Source organism: Macrobrachium nipponense, chromosome 16, assembly GCF_015104395.2.
Source record: "Macrobrachium nipponense isolate FS-2020 chromosome 16, ASM1510439v2, whole genome shotgun sequence".
In the NCBI taxonomy this organism is placed as follows: domain Eukaryota; kingdom Metazoa; phylum Arthropoda; class Malacostraca; order Decapoda; family Palaemonidae; genus Macrobrachium; species Macrobrachium nipponense.
The window spans coordinates 1,325,724-1,348,837 of record NC_087209.1 but is presented as its reverse complement, the minus strand read 5'-3'; the positions used below and the strand labels follow the sequence as shown (position 1 = coordinate 1,348,837).

The window sequence follows — 23,114 nt, the reverse complement described above, 5'->3', positions numbered from 1 at the left end:
AACCGCCCCACAGGTGTTCACGGCTGAGTGTTCACTCTGATGTCGGCTTCTGGGCCCTATTCGAATGGGATACGTACTTCGATGTATCTCGACGATGGCTAGTCCTGGCGAGCTCCCGCTCGCAGTTGCTACCAGGACAGAGATCGGCTCCTCAAGTTTGTCGCGATCTGGGGACGTGATAAACTAGGAGAAGTCCAACCTCGAACCAAAACAGAAGATGAAGTACCCTGGGTATGCTGTAGAACAGGTCGCAGGGCAAGTCTTTCCCGCGGACTTGCGTATCAGCAAAATTCAGGGAGGCAGCGGCGGTTCCTGTCTCGGCAGGAACAGGCAGCACAGCAAGGAAGTCGTGATACGGCCATCTGTCGTCACTCGGAGAAGTTAGTCCCTCACGGGCGTCTTCACCTGCGGTCTCTCCAGTGGAGACTAAGGGAGAGTTGGTCTCAGGCCAAGGATCTTCCTTACTTTCCCGTGGCTATAACGGAAGTGATGAGCGGACCTAGCCTGGTGGCCTCGACGACAAGAACCTCTTAAGAGGAGTGCCCATACGCACTCCCCCCGGAGATGCTTCTGTTCTCAGACGCAATCGACGAGGGATGGGGCGCACACCTGGAGGAGTTGCTGGCTGCAGGTGTGTGGGACATCACGAGAAGCACCTTCACATCAATTGTCCTGGAACTCAAGGCGGCGTTTCAAACGCTCTCAAGAGTTTCAGGCACGCTTGGTGGGACACTCAGGTGTTGATGTGCGACAACACCCCAGTAGTGGCATATGTCAACAAGCAGGGGGGGCTGTGTCTCTTCCGACTCCATCAGTTGACGGTGGCAGGTGCACACGAGTGGGCCACGGCTCACTCGATAGTAGGAGCTGTCAGCACGCTACATTCCAGCAAGATGAATGTAGTAGCAGACAAGCGATCAGCCGTCGGGATCATGTGATAGGGGGACCGAAGGGTCTATACACCAAGACGTGGCGGAAAGGCCTTCAACCTGGGGGGCAACCGGTCGTAGGACCTGTTGTCGCCACCCGGACACAACAGAAAACTTAGGTTTGGTGATTTTTCAGCTGTGGTGTAGTATGGACCCCGTATGGGCAGTGCAGCGGACGCTCTCCAACACCCCTGGGAAACCTCTTCGCGTACGCCCTTTTCCCTTCTGTCTGATCGGAAAGTGATCAGGATCGAGCGCTGGTCACTCCCAATCTCAGAATGATCCGGGTGGCCTCCAAACGGCCACAAGCCGTTCGCGATCCGGACCTGCTGGCTCTTCTTGCGGACGCACCGAGAGAGCTACCCACTTGGCACAAACCTTCTAGCCCATGCCACACGTAGAACGGACCACCAAGCAGTCCAGTCCCTTCAACTTCACGGTCTGGCTGTATTCAACCATCTTTGCGAACGAGAGGCTTTTATCGGAGCCGCGCAACAGAGTGGATGGACACATACTCAGAGCCACTCTTAAGCAGGTAGCGGATTCCTCGTGTTCTTCGCCGAGAGAAGCTCCTTCTCTAGTACCCACAGTTAAGGGATATAGAGCCGCCCTGGGCTCTCGTCCTAAAACTGAGGGGAACTGGGACATCTCGAATTCGTTCGATATATCCTTTGAATGAGGAAGCTTTCGAAAGGTCTTGCCCACCCAGGGAACTCAGGCCCCCGCGTGGATGTGACTCTTGTACTTAGGAGTTTGACTCGAAGACCCTTCGAGCCACTCGAGAGTCGTCAGACATGGATCTGGACCCTCAAGACCCTCTTCTTGCTGGCCCTGGCACGGCGAAGAGAGTAGGGGAACTACATGGCTTTCTTATGATGGAAACAATACCAGAGGCGGGGATCTGTGACGATCGATTTGTCCCGAAACTTCGTTAGCTAAGACTCAGAATCCCATCGATCCCTGACGACAGTTCGAGTCTTTCACGATCCCCTCCTCCTGGACTTCACGATAATGATGCGGATGAGATGCTGCTTTGTCCTGTGAGGGCGCTACGGCGCTATCTGAAGAGAACTCGACATCTCTCAGGCTCTGAGTGTCGACGCCCTCTCGTTTAGCACTGGGGTTACCAAGAAGAGTCTCCAAGAACAGCTTTCTTTCTGGCTGAGTGAGGTGATCAGGAGAGCGTACGAAGTGATGGTCCGCGACGGACATCCGTACGCTCCGTCCGAGAGCCCACGAAGTCAAGGTATCGGACCCTCCTAGCGTTCAGTAGAAAACTTCTCCCGTGGCGCAGGTGCTGAAGGCCATGTGTCGGGCAACCAGACCACCTTCACGTCCTCTACCTTCGGGATATTGCCCACAAGTCATTGGCTACTTTTTCCTTGGGACTGTGGTGGCTGCTCAACACGTTGTGTAAGCTACAGCACACTGAAGCAGGCAGAACAGCATCGATCCTGGTATGACGGAGAATAATGCGTGAATGAGAGACGTGACTGGCTTCTCTTCACCATCTTTTTCTACATCTACTGTGGGCAGAGGGCGTACCGGTCGTGACCTTGCTGGAAGGGAGGTCAGATGCAGTAAGCTATTAAAACAGAGCCCCATCCGACTCTTTAAACAGAGAGATAGGAGTATAAATATCCACCACTTTCTCCAATAAGGGGGAGAAAGTGGAGCCGACATGAGACAAAACCCATGTACTTTACATTTGCTCATGTATAGGAAAAAGTCCTTACAATGCTGGTACAAAAGAGACACGCTTGCCTTTCGCTTTAGTACTCGGCCCAGAGGGGTCTGACCATTGATCCTGCGGTGCCACACCCCGATCAATAGGACAGAGGCTGGACCCTCCCTCGCTCTTACTAAAAATGACAGGGAGCATTCCACTTCGATGGACGAACACCAGTCTGTCATCAAAAAGACTCAGATTTCCTCCACCAGAAGTTGAGTCTCTTCCTATTGAAAGGACAGAGGGTTTGTATTACGTATCGGAAACACATGACAATTTTCGAAAATTGCATTTTCATACATTCCAACTTACCTGGTCCGATATATACATAGCTAGCGAATCCGTAGTCCCCGACGAAATTCGAATTTCGCGGCACAACGCTAACAGGTAGCGTCAGGTGATCTACCTGCCTGGCGCTGGGTGGCAGGACTAGTGAACTAATCCCCGTTTTCTAATAGATTCTCTCTGTCGCTTGCGGAAGGGAAACCATATGTTGCCTTTCCCTCTGATTTGATTTCGTGTTTCATCGCCATAGATCTTCTGTGGCCTGACTTTACAGGGAAGTACTGGAGCGGTGGTTGGCCTACGTTTTTAATAACTTCTTTAATAAACTTTTAATGAATTAACTTCGAAGTTTTCGAAAGAATAGAGTATGGGTAACCCTACCTGAAGTTTTCGGTAGACAATTTCACATAAGTTGCAAGAAAGGGAAAATATAAATATTATTCATTGATAAAGTGTAATAAATGTTTAGGAATTTGATGAGAAAATAAGGTAAATCCTATTTGAGGAAGGTCAGAAAACATAGAACTAGATATGCTTTCTTTAGAAGCTTTAATAGCCCTCGTTTGACAAGCAGTTAGAATATTAACATTACTAGTAGTGTTGTTTCCTCATCACCTTCTTACTTCACAGAAACTACCAAATCATTTGCAATTTGAAGATAAGAATCGTAGCTCAAGATACGAGACTATTATAAGTAAGAAGTATTATAGTGTCCAAATTGCAATAGAAGGGTGCGTGATCGGCTCTGTCTCGCTCCCAGGCCTTAGGAACTATCCAAGCTCCTGGCGGAGGAGACGGAAGTTGAAAGCAGTACGGGGTTATGGAGAACCCCCACCGTTCAGGAGTCCCTCGCAGGTCTGTAGAAGTCCCAGACTGCCAGGGATAAGCCATGGAAAGGCATCCTAATTCAATGTGTTCCCCTTTTTATTATCGTCTTGACGAATAAGGAGTAAACATTCAACGGCGTAGATTAAATGAAGATGCAAGATAATCTCGTCTGGCTATCGGAACTCAGAACGAACGGAAGAAAGGAGAAGTATATGAAAATATTTCTATTCTGAGAAGAACGAATTAGGATATTAAGAATATATTGTTGATCGAATGAATTAGATGGGATCTCGTTTAGTGAGTACAATATATATAACTTTTAAGCTTCTAGCTCCTGGCATGAGCTCCGGGAACGCGGCTCAATGCGCCTAAAGCGTTCTGAAACAAGGCGCAAAGCGCTGAAACGAGGCGCAAAGAACTGAAGGCCTGAATATGGGCGCAAAGCGCCTGAAAGACTATGAACCAGGATCTTTATCGGAAATGGGAGTCCTTCTCATTCAGAAGAAAGGGAGAGGGCTATGTCGAGAAATGGAAGTATTGTCGAAGCTAAGCAGAACAAATGTACAAGAGATCGGAAACCTTCCGCACACAGGATCTTTCCAGAAGGCGGAAGATTCCAGATTCGAAATAACCCTTCAGACGTACAAGAACTTCCCCAGGCGAGGATCGCTCTTCAGATGCTTCGGAACTCTCCAACAAGGAAAAACTTTCCAAGGGGCGATACGTCTTCTAGGATCCATGAGTATTCTGATCACGATACTCCTCCCAGGCGCCAGAGTATTCGGAACGCGAACTCCTGCCAAGCACCAGGAGTATTCCGACGAGCACGATACTCACTCCAGGCGACAGGAGTATCGGAAGTGATACTTCCTACCAGGCGCCAGGAGATTCTAGGCAAGTACTCCTGCTTAGCGCCAGACACTTTCTCCTACAAGAAGAGCCTGACAACGCCGAGAGTCCTCCAGGCGAAGGGTGAAAGACATTCGAGGCTTCTTGATAGGGACGGGAGTTGTCGAGCAGGCGGCCTTTGCCCTTGTAGGATCGTTTAATGCACATAAAGGCAAGAGCAAGTGCCGTTTTTTTCCAAGGGCAGGGACTCAAGATGTAGCACAGGCTGCCGTAGCCTGTCAGGTTAGAGTCTGTACTGCGAATAGCCCTTAAACCTTCGAAAGGAAGCGCTCTCCTTCGGTGATCAATCTTGCCCCAAATGAGGAATGGAAGATAGAGAGCAGAATGTGAGAATTAGTTCAGTATTAGTAAGAGGATATTAAAACATCCTCCTTCTAATAGCTTGCACCAACCATTTACAGAAAGAGGGGCATCGTTGGAAGTTGAACCAAGACTCGTACGAGCTCTCATTCAATTGATTAGAGGCTATTCCAGGATAAGAAAGGCGTAAAATACGGGACTTATCTCCAAGTAATAAAAGCTGGAGAGATCTCTTCGATCTCGGTTGTCATTTGCAATATCTTTCGACTAATACTCATTCGGATTATTGACGAAATGAACGAAGAGAGTAAGATTCTATTCTTCTCTGCATGTCGGGAAAGGAAAGAGTGTCGTAGAAGGCTTTGCTGTATATGACTATGAATGACAAGCCATAATACGCATACCATAGTTTGCTTCTCTGGTTCGCTACGAAATTGCTATATCCTTTACAGGAATTTTCCTAGTAAAGATTCGCTTTAAAAGTTGTTACGACAATACTATTCAGCCTCGGTATTTAACAAAGGTTAGTTTGCCTAAAATGTGCATTATGAGAGCTTTCTTAGACTCGAGAATAATTTTATTATATCCATTCATTGAAGGGAGTAAGTGGCAACTCAGAATGAATGCCGCAGGCAGTGAACGCACGGCGTAATTGTGAGCCATCTATACATCCGGTTCTCGGTCGTAAACGGGTTGGTAAATCTTTCTCTCCTAAAGGACGAAATGCCTTCCACCGTATATTCCCATACAATCAGGGACTTAACCACGAATTGAGGGGATTTTTAGGACAAACTGAATAAACCATCGTATTCGTTTTGCTAAGGATATCTCTCTGCCTCGGCGAGGAAGAATCGTATAGGAAATTTCACCTTAAGATAACGATACGCTTAAGCCTTATGCACACACCGTGGTTAATTACAGCGTTCCTATATCTTACAAGAGTTTTCATAGAGAATGCCTGTTTACCACAATGTGATAGGATTATAAGAATTTAATCGCAGAGCACGATTTAAAACATTCATTGGAAAGAGTTGTCAGAACCCGCGGAAAATATTCACAGAATCTTCGCAAGGCAGAGCTGAACGACCTGCTTATAGATTGCTTCCTTTCTCGAAACAAGAGAGGTAGCAAAGATCCGCCATCTTTAAATTAATGGGGAATAAACTTAGTCTTTTTTTTTTTTCCCTAGTTGATATATTCTTAAAATATTAAAAAATGGGCGTCTAAGGAAGAAGATGAATGATCATTTTGGAATAAAAGTTTGGATTCACAGAAGTCACGTTCTTCGTTCAAGCATGTGCGGAAGGTTTTTTCTAAGAGATTTGATCGAACTCTATTATAAATATTGGACTGAAAAAAACTATCACTCGGAGTCTGTCTGCGGTGCAGACTGACCAAGAAGTAAATATGAATGAGAGGATTTTTCAAGGGAAGCTTGATAAAATTCCTTTAATATCGTTAAAAGACATCGAGTTGCTGCATACGTGCTAGATAAAAGGGGAAACTGTCCTCTTCCGAACCTCTGTGAACCACATAATGGTTTTTCTTCCCTTTCAGAGAAGAAAGAATCACCTTGAATTTATTGATATCAATGAACACAGTGAAAAAGATATATTCTGTTCTAGACAAAGATATTAGAGATAGTAGAGGAATTAATATCTTGGGATCTTATACAATACCTCTAATACGATAGAGTAAGAGATCTTATACTTAGAAGGGATCCTAATTTGGGCCTCAGATTCCGTGTATGTTCGACAAGATGGAAACTGCCTCCTAATCAAAATATTTCTCTTGGTTAAACGATCAAAAGGACAAACTGAAATTTGGGCTTTAGAATCTGGAATCAAATCATGACGACTCGGCATTGGGTTTGGCCAGCATAGTATGTTGGCAAGAGAACTAAGCCTTTTATTTCCTGGATCAACGCGTTTAGATAGAGGTTTCGTTGTTCCGGGTAATGTAGTGACATCTGTCATCTACAGAAAGAGAAAAGGTTTAAACGTTTACTGACAGAGTCTTTGGAACGCGAGAAGGGCTCAAACTATCCCAAAAGGTTCAGAGGAGATACATTCAAGAGCTAGAAATCAACCAATTCAGCTCAGAATCTCTTTAAATTCCAAGCTCCTTCCTTCCTTCGGGCAAAGGATAGGGAAGCTCTGCAACGAGAAAACTCATCAACATGTAGGAGGAGAACCGTTAGCAACGGGAAAGTATGCAATAATGATCCTCCTCGGAGGAAGACTTGGTCTCTTGGGACTTTTGAGATTCTATTGTCTATGGATGGAGCGGACTAAATTTGATGAATGTGCAGGCGCAATTAGCGTCTTTGGTTAGGAGCTACTTTCTAAAGATCTACTCGTAAAAGGTGACAGACTTCTGATTAAAGAGATCCAATACCGACTCCTGTGGGCGCGCGAACCCTACAAGGGGAGTTGTAGCACAACGCGGCCATCTCTGGGGGGAGCGATGCGTTTAGGCAGGCGAGACGTGGGAAAGGAAGTAACTACCTGCCAAGCGTCTGGCGCCAATAGGAAGCGGCGCCAAGTAGGCGCAAAGCGCCTGACTTTATGGAGATCGTTCTAGCCAAGTCTTCATCCAAGCAACAAGAGCCAACTGGAGAAGAGAGAACTACCTCGATAGGAGTTTATAGCAGCCGCTAAAGCGCATATACTTGCCATCGCAAGGCCATCCATGAGCGATACTCCTACAAAGCCACAGGAGTATTCGGACTAGATGCTGCTTCATAGGTCAGGAGGTATCGGGAAGAGATAACTCCTGCAGGCGCCTTGAGTACTCTGACCTCGATAACTCCTCCAGGAGCACAGGAGTATTCTAGACTTTTTAATCCTACCAGCGCCAGGCGTTCGAAGCGCGATTGCCTACCAAGCGCCAGGAGTATTTCTGAGCTTTAATACTCCTAAACCAGGCGCTAGGAGTATCGAACGCGTACTACTGCCAAGCACCAGGAGTATTCCGATGAGCACTGATAATCCTCAGCGCCAGGAGTATTCGGGAACGTGATACTCGCTACCAGGCGCCAGGAGTATTCACGATCACGATGCTCCTCCTAGGAAAGCGATACTTCTGCCATGGTCGCCAGGAGTATTCCGAGCACGATACTCCTCCCAGGCGCCAGGAGTATTCGTGAGAGCGATACTCCTCGCCAGGCGCCAGGAGTATTCAGAGGACGAGGAGTATTCCCGATCGCGATACTCCTCCCAGGGAGCCAGGGAGTATCGGAGCGCGATACTTCCTGCCAGGGCCAGAGTATTCTGAGCTTAATACTCCTACCAGGCGCCAGGGAGTATTCGAAGCGCGATACTCCTGCCAGGTGCCAGGAGTATTCGAAGCGCGATACTCATGCCAAGCGCCTAGGAGTATTCGAAGCGCGATACTCCTGCCAGGCGCCAGGAGTATTCGAAGCGCGATACTCCTGCCGGCGCCAGAGAGTATTCTGAGCTTTAATACTCATAAACAGCGCCAGGAGGATTTCGGAGCGGAGATGCGCCTTCCAGACGGCAGGAGTATGAAGAGTTTAAGACTGTCAGGCGCAGGAGTATTCTAAACGGATAATCCTCGCGCCAGCAGCGCAAGCCAGGCGTAGGCTTCATCCAGATGAGATCCAGTTCAAGAAAGTCCTAGTCTTCTTTGAAACAATGGTGATCTCTAAAGCATTCATAAGTGACTGATGATACCTTCAAACAGCTGAGATTTAAACAAGCTCATGAAGTGCGAGCTTTGCAAATTCCGTTCTTTCGTAACAATATGTCAGTGAAGACATAGAGCTTTAACATATAAGGAGCAACTATGTGTTGACTTCATTACACGAAGGACTCAAGTTAACCTTACGAGAGATTCCTCTTCTCTCTTGGTTTATTACTGTAATCAGCGATACGTTGTGGGATAAGGAGCCGACACTGATCCTTTAATATGAGTTGAATTTATTTTAACTCAATGATTTTATTGCGAGGTTTGGAAGGAGTTTGGGATAACTCTCTTCAATTTAGCGGACGAAACCTCATGTTAGGAATAGGTGATCGGGATCGGTGTGCGCTCCTACATAAGTGCGTGTTGTCATAGAAGCGGAGTGCTCCCATTGACAAACGCCAGTTGGTGCTGTCGAGTAAGTGGAAGAAGGACCCATCGACGATCCACAGAACTCTTGGCCACAGATCATATCTCGCTAAGCTCTTGAGAGAAGCAGACTCCTAGCAATAGCTAGGAAGCAATTCCTTGTCTAGAAACACAGAGGAACTAAGGTCTATAAATACCTCACAACATATTGTTTACCTGTCTAGTCAGTAATTAGCTGTCTCTTGCCTCCACCAAAGGGTGATCAATCAGCTATGTGATATATCTGACATAAGTGAATGTATGAAAAATGATATTGTCTGATTACAATATAAAGTTCATACATACTTACAGTGGCAGATATATACAATTAAAGACCCACCCAGCCTCCGCGCAGGAGGGGACAGGTGGAAGAGAGAATTGATTAGAAAACGGGGAAGTTCCTAGTCCTGCCCACAACCCAGCGGCAGGCAGGGAGAATCACCTGACCTACTGTCTGCTTAGCGCGGTGCCGCGAAATTCGAATTTCTGTCGGGGTTGGGGGACGAGGAGTCGATAGCTATGTATATATCTGCAAGGTAAGATGTATGAAACTTTATTGTATATAACAATATCATTTTCCTAACTATACAAACCTGAGGTCCTTTAATATAGTCCCTCCTCATGCCCACCCTCACTCTGGTATTTGGCATGGGCCAAAAGCAAAAGTGATTTGTTAACCTCCAGTCGCGCGGCGCGCGACGATCGGACAAAGCAGTTAAACTACCGTTCTCCCTTCTTTTCGAAGCTACGACCGTTCAGCTGCCGCTAGCACATTCCTATTGTTAAAGACCTCAGGTTTGATAGTTAGGAAAAAATGCAATTTTCGACAAAATTTCATTTTATTTGTTTGTCTCTCAGCATAACTCTTTAAAGGGCGAAGGTCACGTGATTACCCGGATGCTTGGGACCAACTTGCCTCTACTGATCCGAACAGTCAGTCGGCAGCTGTCAGAGCGAAGAGTCAGTTACGAACTATGCGTGGACTTAGTTCGGTGTTCCAGAGCAATCATTACTTTGTCCTTAATAGCTTGTCAGTAATGAGTACTGTAACAAACCAAAGTCGAGAAGAGGGGAAAGGTCATACGACTATTCCCTTTTTTCGTCTTAGGTTAAAACTGCATGACTTATCTTGAGAATAAGACAAAGGGATTTGGGGATTTGTGAGATCGATTCGTACCGATCTTCGTAGCGAAGACTCAGAACCCTCGGTAACTGACGATTGGTTCGAGTCATTCACAATACCCTCCCTAATGGACTTCACCGCCTCCGATACGAAGGCTATGCTGCTTTTTCCTGTGAAGGTGCCGACGGAGCTGTCGAAGAAACTCGACACCAGGATGAGTAGTGACGCCTCTTCATCATTCTCTGCGTTCCGCAAGAATTCTCCGTGGCGCAGGTAATGAAAGGCAGGCGCCTGGTCCAACCGGACCGCAATGCACCTCCTTCTACCTTCAGGATATTGCCTACAGTTCCTGGATCTTTTTAATTGGGAACCGTCGGTGGTGCTCAACAGTTGTGTAGGTAAACCAGACCCTCGGCAGCTGAACAGCATCGAGTCCTGGTGTGACCGTAAGTATGGATGAGGAATGAGAGTGTGACTGGCTCCTCTTCCCAATCTTTTCTTTCCCTCTCCTTTGGGTAGAGGGGAACACGGTCAGTCACCCTGCTGGGTAAGGACGAGATGCAGGGAGCTACTCAATAGAGCACCTCCTTCCCTTTCAGTAGGGATAGGAGTAAATATCCACACTCCTCCAACAAGGGGAGGAAGTGGATGCCAAATTGAGACAAACCCATCATTTTATGATTGTCTCTTGCAACAGGAAACAAGTTCTTGCTTGCTGTACGAAAGAGATACGCTTGCCTCTCTAGTAGTGCTTGGCCAGAGGTTGACCAAATGATCCTGCGGTGCAAACCCCGCATCAAATCGGACAGAGGTTTGGATCCCTACTTGCTCTTACGACAGGGAGGCACTTCCAGGGTTGACGAAACAGTCGTTCACCAAAAAAGACTCAGATTCCTCCCACCAAGAAAGTGAGTCTTCCTAGTTGTTAAAGGACAGAGGGTTTTGTATTTACGTATCGGAACAAATGACAATTTGTCGAAAATTGCATTTTTCCTAATATACAAACCTGAGGTCCTTTACATATAGTCCCCACACATGCCACCCTCACTCTGGCAACCTTTTTGCATGGGCCTAATGCAAAAGTGATATTCACCTCTCGGCCCTGCGCCGCGGTCGCTGCGGCGCACGATCGGACAAGCAAGTTAACTAACCGTTCTCCCCTTGTTCGAAGCTTTACGGACAGTCCAGCTGCCGTAGTTACCTTCCTATGTTAAAGGACCTCGGTTGTATAGTAGGAAAAAGCAATTTTCGACAAATTGTCATATTTCAACGTTTGTGTGTTAGTCCTTATACAGTTTGGAGGGGCAACACATACCGAATGGCAACAAGAGAGAGAGAGAGGAGAGAGAGAGACGAGAGATGGAAGAGAGAGAGAGAGAGAAGAGAGAGAGAGAGAGGAAGGCGGAGGAACGAAGAAGAAAAAGGGGATGGCGGTGGGGGGGTGGGAGAGGGTAGGTGGAGCTTTATCCGGTTGTTGTATCATTCTGCCATAATGGAGTTTTGTCTCTTGGTACAAGGACAAGTGCGTTATCTTTACGATTAGTGATTCACGATACCCTTATAAATTACAGCACTGGGTGTAATGCACTATAGCAAAATCTCGTTCTGTTACGAGTGTTCGTTACAGAAATAGGTATTGCCCAAAAACGTGCTTGCACTGTCTCTGAAACCCATAGTAGACATGCTGCTTAGTTGTCAATCAAGTTTTTATAACCAAGTATTTTTTACAAGCTAGCTATTGAATAAATTTGTATTTGTTCCGATACGTAATACAAACCCTCGGTCCTTTAACAATAGGAAGGTAACTAGCGGCAGCTGGGACGGTCGTAAGCTTCGAACAAGGGGAGAACGGTAGTTAACTGCTTGTCCGATCGTGCGCGCGCGCGCGCAGCCCGGGCGGTGAAGAATCACTTTTGCTTTCGGCCGTGGTGTGACAGGACGTGTTCGTCATCGCTCTGCCCGCTATTTCGTCGTGTGCTTTGGATGTTACAATTTCTTCTGACTGGTTTGTTTGTGGTCTTGAATGAAATTGTAAGTACTCTTTTTTCATTTTTCATTGAGTGAAGTGAATTAATTAATCATGGATCAAGAAGAGCTTTCGCCGCGCCCACCAGCTGCCCGTAGAGTGTGTCCCGGGCTGGAGGGTCGTAAATGCGGCGGATTCCGCTCTACCCAGATATTGATCCTCATGAGTTATGTTTTCGGTGTCGGGGTCGGGGGCGAGAATGCTCCCCGAACCGAACCATGTAATGACTGTGTAAATTGGTCCGAGGCGCAGTGGGTGCTGTACGAGGGTAGGAAGAGGCGTAGGTCGACCAAGGAGTCGTCGGAAAGCTCTCCAGCGACTCCTTTGGTTACGGATACCTCGTCATCCTTCCTGCCTCCAGCTCAGCCCCCACGATTTGCGCCTTCCCCTGCGGGGGGGGTTTCGGAGTCCTTCTCCTCACTCGATCCGTCGAGTGTGGAGGAGGGTGCCCGATACCCGGATGTTCAATTGTATTCGGGGTCTTCCGTCCGCTCTGGGTGGGGTTCGTCCTCCCCCAAGCGCGAGGGTGCCCCTCTAACTGACCCGACTGTTCCTCCCTCAGGTGTGCCTTCTGTGAGTGACGACCTTGGACAGGTGTGGGCGTCGTTGGGACTGCAGGGCGCCCCAGTATCCAGGGCTTGATTCAACGGCTAGGCTAGCGGGGTCGGCAGTGGTAACTCATGGTGTGGTTACAACAACGACCAATACTGTGTCAACACCAGCGTACGCCGCCCCTCCTCATGTGGTGTATACGCAACACATTGCGTCGGCGACTCCAACGGCATCAATTTCAAATGCCGATCGCTGCCGTACCTAAGAGGGGCGTGCCGCCGCCACCTGGGTTTTTATGTGCTGCCGACTCCCGACTTTCGCTGCCCCAAAAGTTCGCCCCTGGATCTACCGCCCGTCCCAATGATGAGTTTGGCTGAGATGGAGAGGTCTGTGACGCCGGACTATGCTGCCGTACCTGCCGTACCTGCAGCGAGTGTTGCTGGCCCAGCCCCTCGCGCCGCTCCTACGAAGCGCGCGGTGCGGGACTCTCATGTTGATGTTGCTGCTGGTGCTGGTCCTGCTGGTGCTGGTCCTATTGGTGCTGGTCCTGCTGCTGCTGGTCCTGCTGGTGCTGGTCCTGCTGGTGCTGGTCCTGATGGTGCTGGTCCTGCTGTTGATGTTCCTGCCGCTCCTGCCGTGCCTGCCCCTGCCCACGTCGCGTCTCGTCATGGAGGTGCTGCACCGGTCTCAGGTCTTTCCGGACAGGATCAGTCGGGGCGTGTTGCTCGGCAATTGGCCCGACTTTTCCGTGGATGGAAGACCTGACGTCCGTCCTGAGAGAGCTGACGAAGAAGAGGAAGAAGAAGAGGAAGATGTCGTCGTCGTCTTCATCGTCTTCTTCGTCGTCTGTTGCCGCCTCTTCCCCTTCGACTTCTAAGGCTTCCAAGCCGAAGAAGAAGAAGGCTGCCTCCTCCCCCCCTAAGAAGGCTCCTGCGGGACCTTCGAAGGGCCCGTCTCGCTCTGGCGTGACGGGGGGTGCTTCTGCTGGTCCTCCTGTTCCCTCGGGAACGGGGCCCGTCTCCTCTTCTGAGAAGAAGAAGAAGACGGGGACCAAGGATGTGCTGGCTACTGCTGGTACATCCGCGCCTGGTCTTAGTAGCACTGCTGCTAAGCCAGGTACCGGCTCGACTTCTCGTTCGCGAGAAGGTCCGAGTGTACGGTCTCCTTCGGGCGACCGTGCAGCCAACGTCAAGACGCCTGAGCTTGCTCACCGTCACGACAGAGGCACGGAGCAGAAGACTGTCGAGAGTCGCGCAAGTGACGCTCGCCAGGCCAGCGGCCGCTCTCGTAGCGACCAGCCGGTACCTCGGGTTGACGTGACGGTCTCTGACCGGCCACGGGTTGAGGCTGGGAAGAGGTCCCCTCGACCAACGGCACCAGCTTCGGCTGGTACCAGCGGTTTGACGTGCCGTGAGGACGCTCACCGGTCTCACCGCGAAAAGCGAGCTCTGCAGATCACCTGACCGCCGCTCCCACAGGGACCGGACGGAGACGGTGGCCAGCAGCAGTCGTCTGACGCACGAGATCGGGGTCGACGTGCTCAGTCGAGCCGCTCGCCACAGGTGAGCGGCACGACCAGGCCTGCAGTTCGATCCCCACCGCGGGTTGGTGATCGGCTACAGCCCCCCACGTACGTGGTCCTGCCAGCGAACGGGGGGGAGCGTCAGGTCTGTCTCTCCTATACCTTCAACTTCCTCGGGCTACACCGGGAAGAGCGAGGTACCTAGGAGTGATCGTGAGAGGTGCGCCGCTCACGATCCCACCACGACGCCGCACGAACCAGGCATGGTCTTAGGACCAGCCAGGTCGTACGCGCAAGTGGTTGGAGGCGACCGTCAGGGGTCTGTTGCTGTTCCTCCTTCTGAAGGAGGAGGGTCTCGAGAGCTGCTCCTGTTGGAGGGACTGGACGGTCCTACTCCTCAGGACGCTGTGACTCCTAGATCAGAGGAACTTTGCCCAGGTTATTGCGCTGATTCGTCAGCACAACGCCCTGGGGAAGGATCGCCGCTACCACCATCTGAGCCCACGTCCCGGCTCGAGTCATTTTGGGGCCCGAAGAGGGAACCCAAATTGACGGTGGACTGCCGCGATCGGAGCTTGCAGACTCAGTCCTTGACCAGGTGGAGAATTTCGTCTCAGGACGAGAGGACTCACTTAAGTCAGACGGTCTTCCAAGCTACTTCCTCCTCCTCTGCAGCGACAGCGGAAGTTCTACGTGCCATCAGTGGATCCAATACCGCCCAAACAGGTTAACCCGGAGCTAGCTAGGCTAATCCAGTGTGTCCCTGCAGCAGCTCCTGTCGGAGAAACCTGTGGTTCTCGCAGCAGGAGGCACTGGGCCTGGAAGCTACCGCTATGGCGCTTTCCAGGCAGTCTCTTGGTTGGATCTGTGGTCCCTCACAGTATCCAAGGTCGCGGCCGACGCCGGGGGCGCTGCCCTCGAAGACGACCCCGACTTCAGGAGACTGTGCCAGTCTGGAGGTAGGGCCATCTCCTACCTCGCCCATCAGACGGCAAACCTGTGGGCCAACTTGGTTCTCCGTCGTAGGACGCTGTCCTTACACGAGTAGCCAAGGGGGCCGGGCGTGAGGCGGTAAATGGACTCCGTAACGGACACAATGAAGAGTTCCTCCGCTCTCTTTCCCGGAAGATGGTGGACGCTGCGGTGGAAAGACGGCGCACTGATGACAGTGACCGTCTGGTTCACCAGGCAGTTACGAAGGTTTCTGGGCAACCTCGTACAACTGCGGCTAAGCCTAAGAGTTTAGCTAGCGCTTCCTCGGCTGCTAAGACGGCTGCTCCATCGAAGCCCCGAGGAAAGACTCTTCCTGCTTCAATTCTGGTAAAGGAGGCCGTAACCAGCCCTCCTCCCAGCCCTCCTTTCCCCGAGGAGGTGCTGGGAAGAAGTCGAAGCGAGGTGGGAAACGCTAGGGACGGCGTTCCTCCCCCTCACCAGCTGCCGGAAGTGGGGGGGTGCCTGGCGAGCCATTGGGCAACTTGGCAGCGCTACGGTGCCGAGACTGGATAGTAGACGTCCTTCGGGAGGGATATCTACTACCCTTCGAATCTCGGCCACCCCTCACCTCCAACCCGGTCCATCTGCAGACATATGTTCTGGATCCTCAAAGGACGACGCTCTTCGGCAGGAGATCAAGACCATGCTGACCAAACGAGCTGTAGAAGTCGTAGTGGATCGGTCACCGGGCTTTTACAGCCGCCTTTTCTTAGTGGAAAAGGCATCGGGGGTGGGGGGCTGGCGCCCGGTGATAGATCTCTCTCCCCTGAACCGATTTGTTCGCCAGACTCGGTTCAAGATGGAGACGGCACGTTCCGTGCTGGACTCCATCAGGGAGAACGACTTCATGCTTTCAGTGGACCTGAAGGATGCGTATTTTCAAATACCCATCCATCAGTCCTCCAGAAAGTACCTCCGCTTCATCTTCGACGGGACGGTGTACCAATTCAGGGCACTTTGCTTCGGTCTCTCAACGCCCCACAGGTGTTCACGAGAGTGTTCACGCTGGTGTCTGCTTGGGCCCATTCGCACGGGATTTACGTTCTTCTTTGAGGTATCTCGACGATTGGTGGTCCTGGCGAGCTCCCGCTCGCAGTTGCCGTGCAGGACAGGGATCGACCTTCTAAAGTTTTGTCGCGATCTGGGGATCGTGATAAACTACGAGAAGTCCGATCTCGAACCCAAGCAGAAGATGAAGTACCTGGGTATGCTGATCGATACTGGTAGCAGCTCAAGTCCGCCCCGCAGACTTGAGGATCAGCAAATTCAGGGAGGCAGCCGGCCGGTTCCTGTCTCGGCAGGAACAGGCAGCTCAGCAATGGCAAGTCGTGATCGGCCACCTGTCGTCACTCGAGAAGTTAGTTCCTCACGGACGTCTTCACCTGCGGTCTCTCCAGTGGAGACTAAGGGAGAGTTGGTCACAGGTAAAGGATCCACCTTACTTCCCCCGTGTCCATCACGGAGAAAGTGAGGCAGGACCTAGCCTGTGGCTCGACGACAGGAACCTCTTAAGAGGAGTGCCCCTACGCACTCCCCCCCCGGAGATGCTGCTGTTCTCAGACGCATCGACCGAGGGATGGGGCGCACACCTGGAGGAGTTGCTGGCTGCAGGTGTGTGGGACCATCACAACAAGCACCTTCACATCAATGTCCTGGAACTCAAGGCGGCGTTTTTACGCTCTCAAGAGTTCCCAAGACCGCTGATGGGACACTCGGTGGTGTTGATGTGCGGGACAACACCACAGTAGTGGCATACGTCAACAAGCAGGGGGGCCTAGTGTCTCTCCCGCTACACCAGTTGACTGTGCAGGTGCACGAGTGGGCCACGGTCACTCGATAGAGCTGTCAGCACGCTACATTCCAGGCAGAGGAATGTAGTAGCGGACAAGCTCAGCCGTCGGGATCAGGTAATAGGGACCGAGTGGTCCCTACACCCAGAAGTGGCGGAAAGGCTCTTCAACCTGTGGGGGCGTCCGGTCATAGACCTGTTCGCCACCCGGCACAACAAAAAACTTCAAGTTTTTTGCTCAGCCGTGCCGGACCCATGGCAGCTGCAGAGGACGCTCTTCAACACCCCTGGGACAACCTCTTCGTCTACGCCTTTCCTCCCTTTTGTCTGATTCGGGAAGTGATCAGCCGAGCGCTGGTCACTCCCAATCTCAGGATGATCCTGGTGGCTCCCAAACGACCTCAAGCCGTTTGGTATCCGGACCTGCTGGCTCTTCTTGCAGAAGAACCGAGAGAGATGCCCCACTGGCACAACCTTCTAGCCCAGCCACACGTAGAGCGGGTACCACCGAGCAGGTCCAGTCCCTACAACTTCACGGCTGGCTGTTATCCACCATCTCTTGCGAACGAGAGGCTTTTCTCGCAGCGCAGCAAACAGAGATGGCTGGACACGTCAGACAGTCCTCTGCAGCTGTACCAGGGGAAGTGGGCCGTCTTCTGTGGTTTGGTGTCGTAGACGGGGTCTATCTCCTCTCAGAGCACTCTTCAGCAGGTAGCGGATTTCCGTAGTATTTCTTCGCCGAGAGAACTCCTCTCAGTACCCACAGTTAAAGGATATAGAGCTGCACTAGCACTCGTCCTAAAACTGAGGGGACTGGACATCTCGAACTCGTTCGAGATCTCCTTGCTAATGAGGAGCTTCGAAAGGTCTTGCCCACCCAGGGAGCTCAGGCCCCTGAGTGGGATGTGACTCTCGTCCTTAGGAGTTTTGACTCGAAGACCATTCGAGCCACTCCCGAGAGTCGTCAGACAGGGATCTGACCCTCAAGACCCTCTTCTTGCTGGCCCTGGCATCGGCGAAGAGAGTAGGGGAACTTCCATGGTCTGTCCTTCAATGTTAAACATTCCAGGGGCTGGGGATCTGTGACGCTCGATTTCGTCCCGAATTTCGTAGCCAAGACTCAGAATCCGTCGATCCCTGACGACAGCGGTTCGAGTCTTTCACATCCCTCCCTAATGGATTTCACCGACAACGATACGGATGAGATGCTGCTTTGTCCTGTGAGGGCGCTACGGCGCTATCTGAAGAAAAACTCGACACCTCAGGCCTGAGTGTCGACGCCTCTTCTTAGTTAGCACTGGGGTTACCAAGAAAGAAGTATCCAAGAACACGCTTTCTTTCTGGCTGCGTGAGGTGATCAGGAGAGCGTACGAAGCTGATGGTAGTGACGACATCCGTACGCTCCGACCGAGAGCCCACGAAGTCAGAGGTATGGGACCCCTCTTTGTCGTTCCGCAGAACTTCTCCGTGGCGCAGGTCCTGAAGGCAGGTGTCTGGCCAACCAGACTACCTTCACGTCCTTCTACCTTCGGGATATTGCCCACAAGTCCTTGGATACTTTTTCCTTGGGACCTGTGGTGGCTGCTCAACACGTTGTGTAAGCTTACCCAGCACCCGAGCAGGCAGAACAGCATCGATTCCTGGTGTGACTGTAGGAATGAATGGTTGAATGAGAGTGCGACTGGCTTCTCTTCTCCAATCTTTCTCTCTCTCTACCTGTGGGCAGAGGGTCACGGTCGTCACCATGCTGGAAAGGAATCCGATGCAGGTAAGCTACTCAACCGAGCCCAATCTATCCCTTTTAGTTTAGGGATAGAAGCAAATATCCTCCACTCCCTCCAACAAGGGGGAAGGAGTGGATGCCTACTTGAGACAAACCCATAAACTTTATGGTTAGCTCCTGTACAGGAAACAAGTTCTTGCAATGCTGGTACGAAGAGATACGCTTGCCTCTCTCTTAGTACTGGCTCAGAGGTCTGACCATTGATCCTGCGGGTGCACACCCCGATCATCGACAGAGGTTTGGATCCCTCCCTTGCTCTTACGACCAGGGAGGCATTCCAAGGTTGGACGAACACAGTCTGTTCACCAAAAAGACTCAGATTCCACCCACCAAGAAGTGAGTCTTCCTATTGTTAAAGGACCGAGGGTTTGTATTACGTATCGGAACAAATGACAATTTGTCGAAAATTGCATTTTTCCTAACTATACAAACCTGAGGTCCTTTACATATAGTCCCACCTCATACCACCCCTCACTCTGCAACTTTTTGCATGGGCCTAAAGCAAAAGTGATTCTTCACCGCCGCGCGCACGATCGGACAAGCAGTTAACTACCGTTCTCCCCTTGTTCGAAGCTTACGACCGTCCCAGCTGCCGCTAGTTACCTTCCTATTGTTAAAGGACCTCAGGTTTGTATAGTTAGGAAAAATGCAATTTTCGACAAATTGTCATTTTTCTCAGTCAAAACATATGCCCCTCAATGCTAACTTTCCTCTTTTAACGACTTTCTGGTCATTGCAAATTCAGCCCCATAATTTCTTATGGTGCGAAAACAGACAGAGGCCCATGGACCGAAAACGATTGCGTCACACTACGGCGATAATCCAGCAGTAAACCCAAACATCTTCATATATCCAAAGTAAATAATAAAGATATATATGCGCATTACGATTATAACAATTACATGTATAGCTGATAACAATCTGCATGAATAACTGGTAAACTGTTCTGCAATGACAGTTGAGTATAGCAATTATTTACAATAGGTACGAAAGTCAAGATGTCGTGACGTCATAATACAGAACTTAAAAGAACGTTCTAATTCAGAAAAATAATTACTTAAATTTGAGTCAGAGTCGAGTTACTTTTTCAAATAACGAATATTTTCAAATTAATCATCATAAATATGTAAAATATTGATGTTTACTACTTATTTAAAAAATTAGCAAGAGCACGCTTCTCGTCATCTTCTACCAAAACAGCTGTTTACTCCTGGCTTGTTTGTTGGTGAGAAATCGTGTTTCGATTGTTGTGATAAAAGTGCTCCAGCGTCTGTGGGTACAAGTGGTGTGCGGATTTATCACAGGAAATGGAAAGTTTGTTGACACAAGCGACTCCGTAAACATCGAGATGGCGTCAATCTTCGAAACATTTTTAGTTGTAAGTAAAAATTTCTAAAGCGTTTTGGTGAGATTTCCACTGCCGTGGGCGCCATTTTCAGTACCCTCTGTTTAAATCTTAAAATTTGGCCTTAATTTCTAACTTTGGAGAAAATACTTACTTCGAAAGGAGAGTAGAGGTCTTTAGCTCCGTTTTTCACCAACAACAAGTCGCGACTGATGCCCATCTCCGGTGTCAGGACGCGTTATAATGTACTTTTTCGGAGGGTGGCTAGCGTTGATTGTAGGTGGCCTGCTGTGATATTCTACCCTATTTGTTATTGATAAAGTAACTCGATTCTGACTCAAATTTAAGTAATTATTTTTTGGAATTAGAACGTTCTTTTAAGTCCTGTATTATGACGTCACGACATCTTGACTTTCGTACCTACTGTAAATAATTGCTATACTCAACTTTCTTGCAGAACAGTTTACCAGTTATTCATGCAGATTGTTATCAGCTATTCATGTCATTGTTATAATCGTAATGCGCTTATATAGTATCTTTATTATTTACATTTTGGATATATGAAGATGTTTTACTGCCGGATTACCGCCGTTGTGTGACGCAATCATTTTCGGTCCCTGGGCCTCTGTCTGTTTTCGCACCTTAAGAAATTATGGGGCCGAATTTGCAATGACCAGAAAGTCGTTAAAAGAGGAAAGTTACCATTGAGAGGCATATGTTTTGATTGAGAAAAATACAAATTTATTCAATAGCTAGCTTGTAAAAAATACTTGATTACAAAAAACTTGAATGACAACTAAGCAGCATACCTACTATGGGTTTCAGAGACAGTGCAAGCACATTTTTGGGCAATACCTATTTCTGTAACGAACACTTGTATCAGAACGAGATTTTGCTATAGTGCATTACGCCCAGTGCCGTAATTTATTAGGGCATCGTGAATCACTAATCGTAAAGAATAACGACACTTGTCCTTGTACCAAGAGACGAAAACTCCATTATGCAGAAATGGATACGAACACGCCTAAAAAGCTCCACCTACCCTCCCCCCGCCTCCACCGCTACCCCTTTCCTTCTTCTTTCCTTCGCCTTCCTTTCTCTCTCTCTTTCTGTTGCCATTCAGTATGTGTTCACCCTCCAAACTGGAAGTATATATACATAAATATTAAAGAAATTTTATCATTATTGCATTACTATGACAACTAGAATTCATGGAAACAGTTTATAATAATGCATCGGCGTATGTGTGAAGCTCCACTAATGTGGCAACGATGATTTTGCCATTCTTAGCATGCAAACATTAAAGCTTACATTTATTTCTGGCATACAGTTATTAAAGAAAATCAAAATACTAATATATACTTAAATCAATGAAAAGTGCTAGAAAAAAAAAAAAAACTATTATCCACTTATCCGTAGTCTGTTCCTCTATGGTTTTCGGCAGCCAGATGTACAAGGTTAGAAACATTGGATTGTATCTACTTTATAAATATCTGTAATTTTTCGGGGTAATTTGGTTGCAAAAAATAGTATGTAATTCATTTCTTTCTTCTCAATGAGTGTTCTGTGTTCTTACCCAAAGATTGGGGCTCTTTATTTGTGAAACTTTCAATGTACATTACCCAACGTAAGTTTTCATGACAATGTTTGGCTCATTTTTGAAGTAGAAACTTTAGTTTGAGTCTTGGTTCTTTTTTTTCAATTGTAACATTATAAGATAATTTTTTAATCATTGATCTAACCTTTTGCTTATCTCTTATATCCAGTTTCTTTCTGCTGTAGGGATCCCTTTCTTTTTAACATTGCTGTCATTTTTAGTGTGATTTATTCCGTATGTAATCCATGATCTCTTACTGGCAAAGTCTTCTCTCTTTCTCTGGCTGTCTGTCTCTCTCAATCTGTGTAGCTTAAGGCATGTTTCCATTTGACAGGCAGCTTTGATGGACTCGTTTTTGTTACAGTGGAAATGAGCAATCCTTCGATTCCTCAGCCTTCCAGAAAGTCTTATTGCATCAATTTGGGGCTTCTGATTTAAAAATGATAGCAAATGGTAGCATATATTTCAAGTTGTAAGTCTCATGTTGTCATCTCTTATTTGTTTAACTAATTATGGATTTTCTTCTTTAATTTTACAGGTAATTACAAACTTCAGCTGTTTGATCCTCGGACTGGAGGGTTTATGCCATCATCTCCTGGATTGGGCATGCATGTTGAAGTCAGAGACCCAGATGATAAGCCTATATTGTCAAGAGTAAGTCCTGCAATAATCTTTAATACTTCTTTTTTCTTACTATAAGAGGTTGTAACAACAAAGGAATATTTTAAGGAAATTACCTGTGTCTACAAATATCACAGTAGTGGGAATTTATAAAAGTCTGGGGTGTATTCTTTTCTTCTATAGCAAGTATTGGAATTTTCTTTATGCTTTATGAATTACTGTATATTATTTGGCATTTCTAGGTTATTTGGTATTTACTATCTTATTTATTTTTATTTTGTTCCTTTACAGGTTTACAGCAGTGAGGGCCGTTTCACATTTACATCTCACACACCAGGAGAACACGTCATATGCTTGTATTCCAACTCAACTAAATGGTTCTCTGGTTCTCAGTTGGTAAGGAGAAATTTATATTATGACTGATGTAGCAAAGGTATTCATTATTAGTTTTATATTGTAATCTTTTTTGAAGTCCAGAGATTTGTAAGATTTTTCATCTTTAGGAAAGGAGCTAGAAAATTTACCATTCTATCTAGCCTAGTTTGATTAGTTTTTCAAGTCTTGAGTTCTGTAGTTTATAAATGGTGTGCCTTTGGGACAATTATTTCTTTTTTAAGATTCACCCTAAAATCAGTTAGAGGTACATATTCTGACACTTGTTTTTCATGGA

General features: G+C 48.2%; 1 protein-coding gene across 1 annotated transcript in view; it reads left to right on the top strand.

Moving 5' to 3' along the window:
- The window catches only part of LOC135195504 (transmembrane emp24 domain-containing protein eca-like), a 48,256-nt gene that overhangs the window by 11,547 nt on the left and 13,595 nt on the right, over positions 1 to 23,114 (top strand). The window contains exons 2-3 of the mRNA XM_064221729.1: positions 22,362 to 22,477; positions 22,736 to 22,840. Coding sequence (XP_064077799.1) covers positions 22,362 to 22,477; positions 22,736 to 22,840 — 221 coding nt within the window. The remainder of the gene's footprint in view (positions 1 to 22,361; positions 22,478 to 22,735; positions 22,841 to 23,114) is intronic.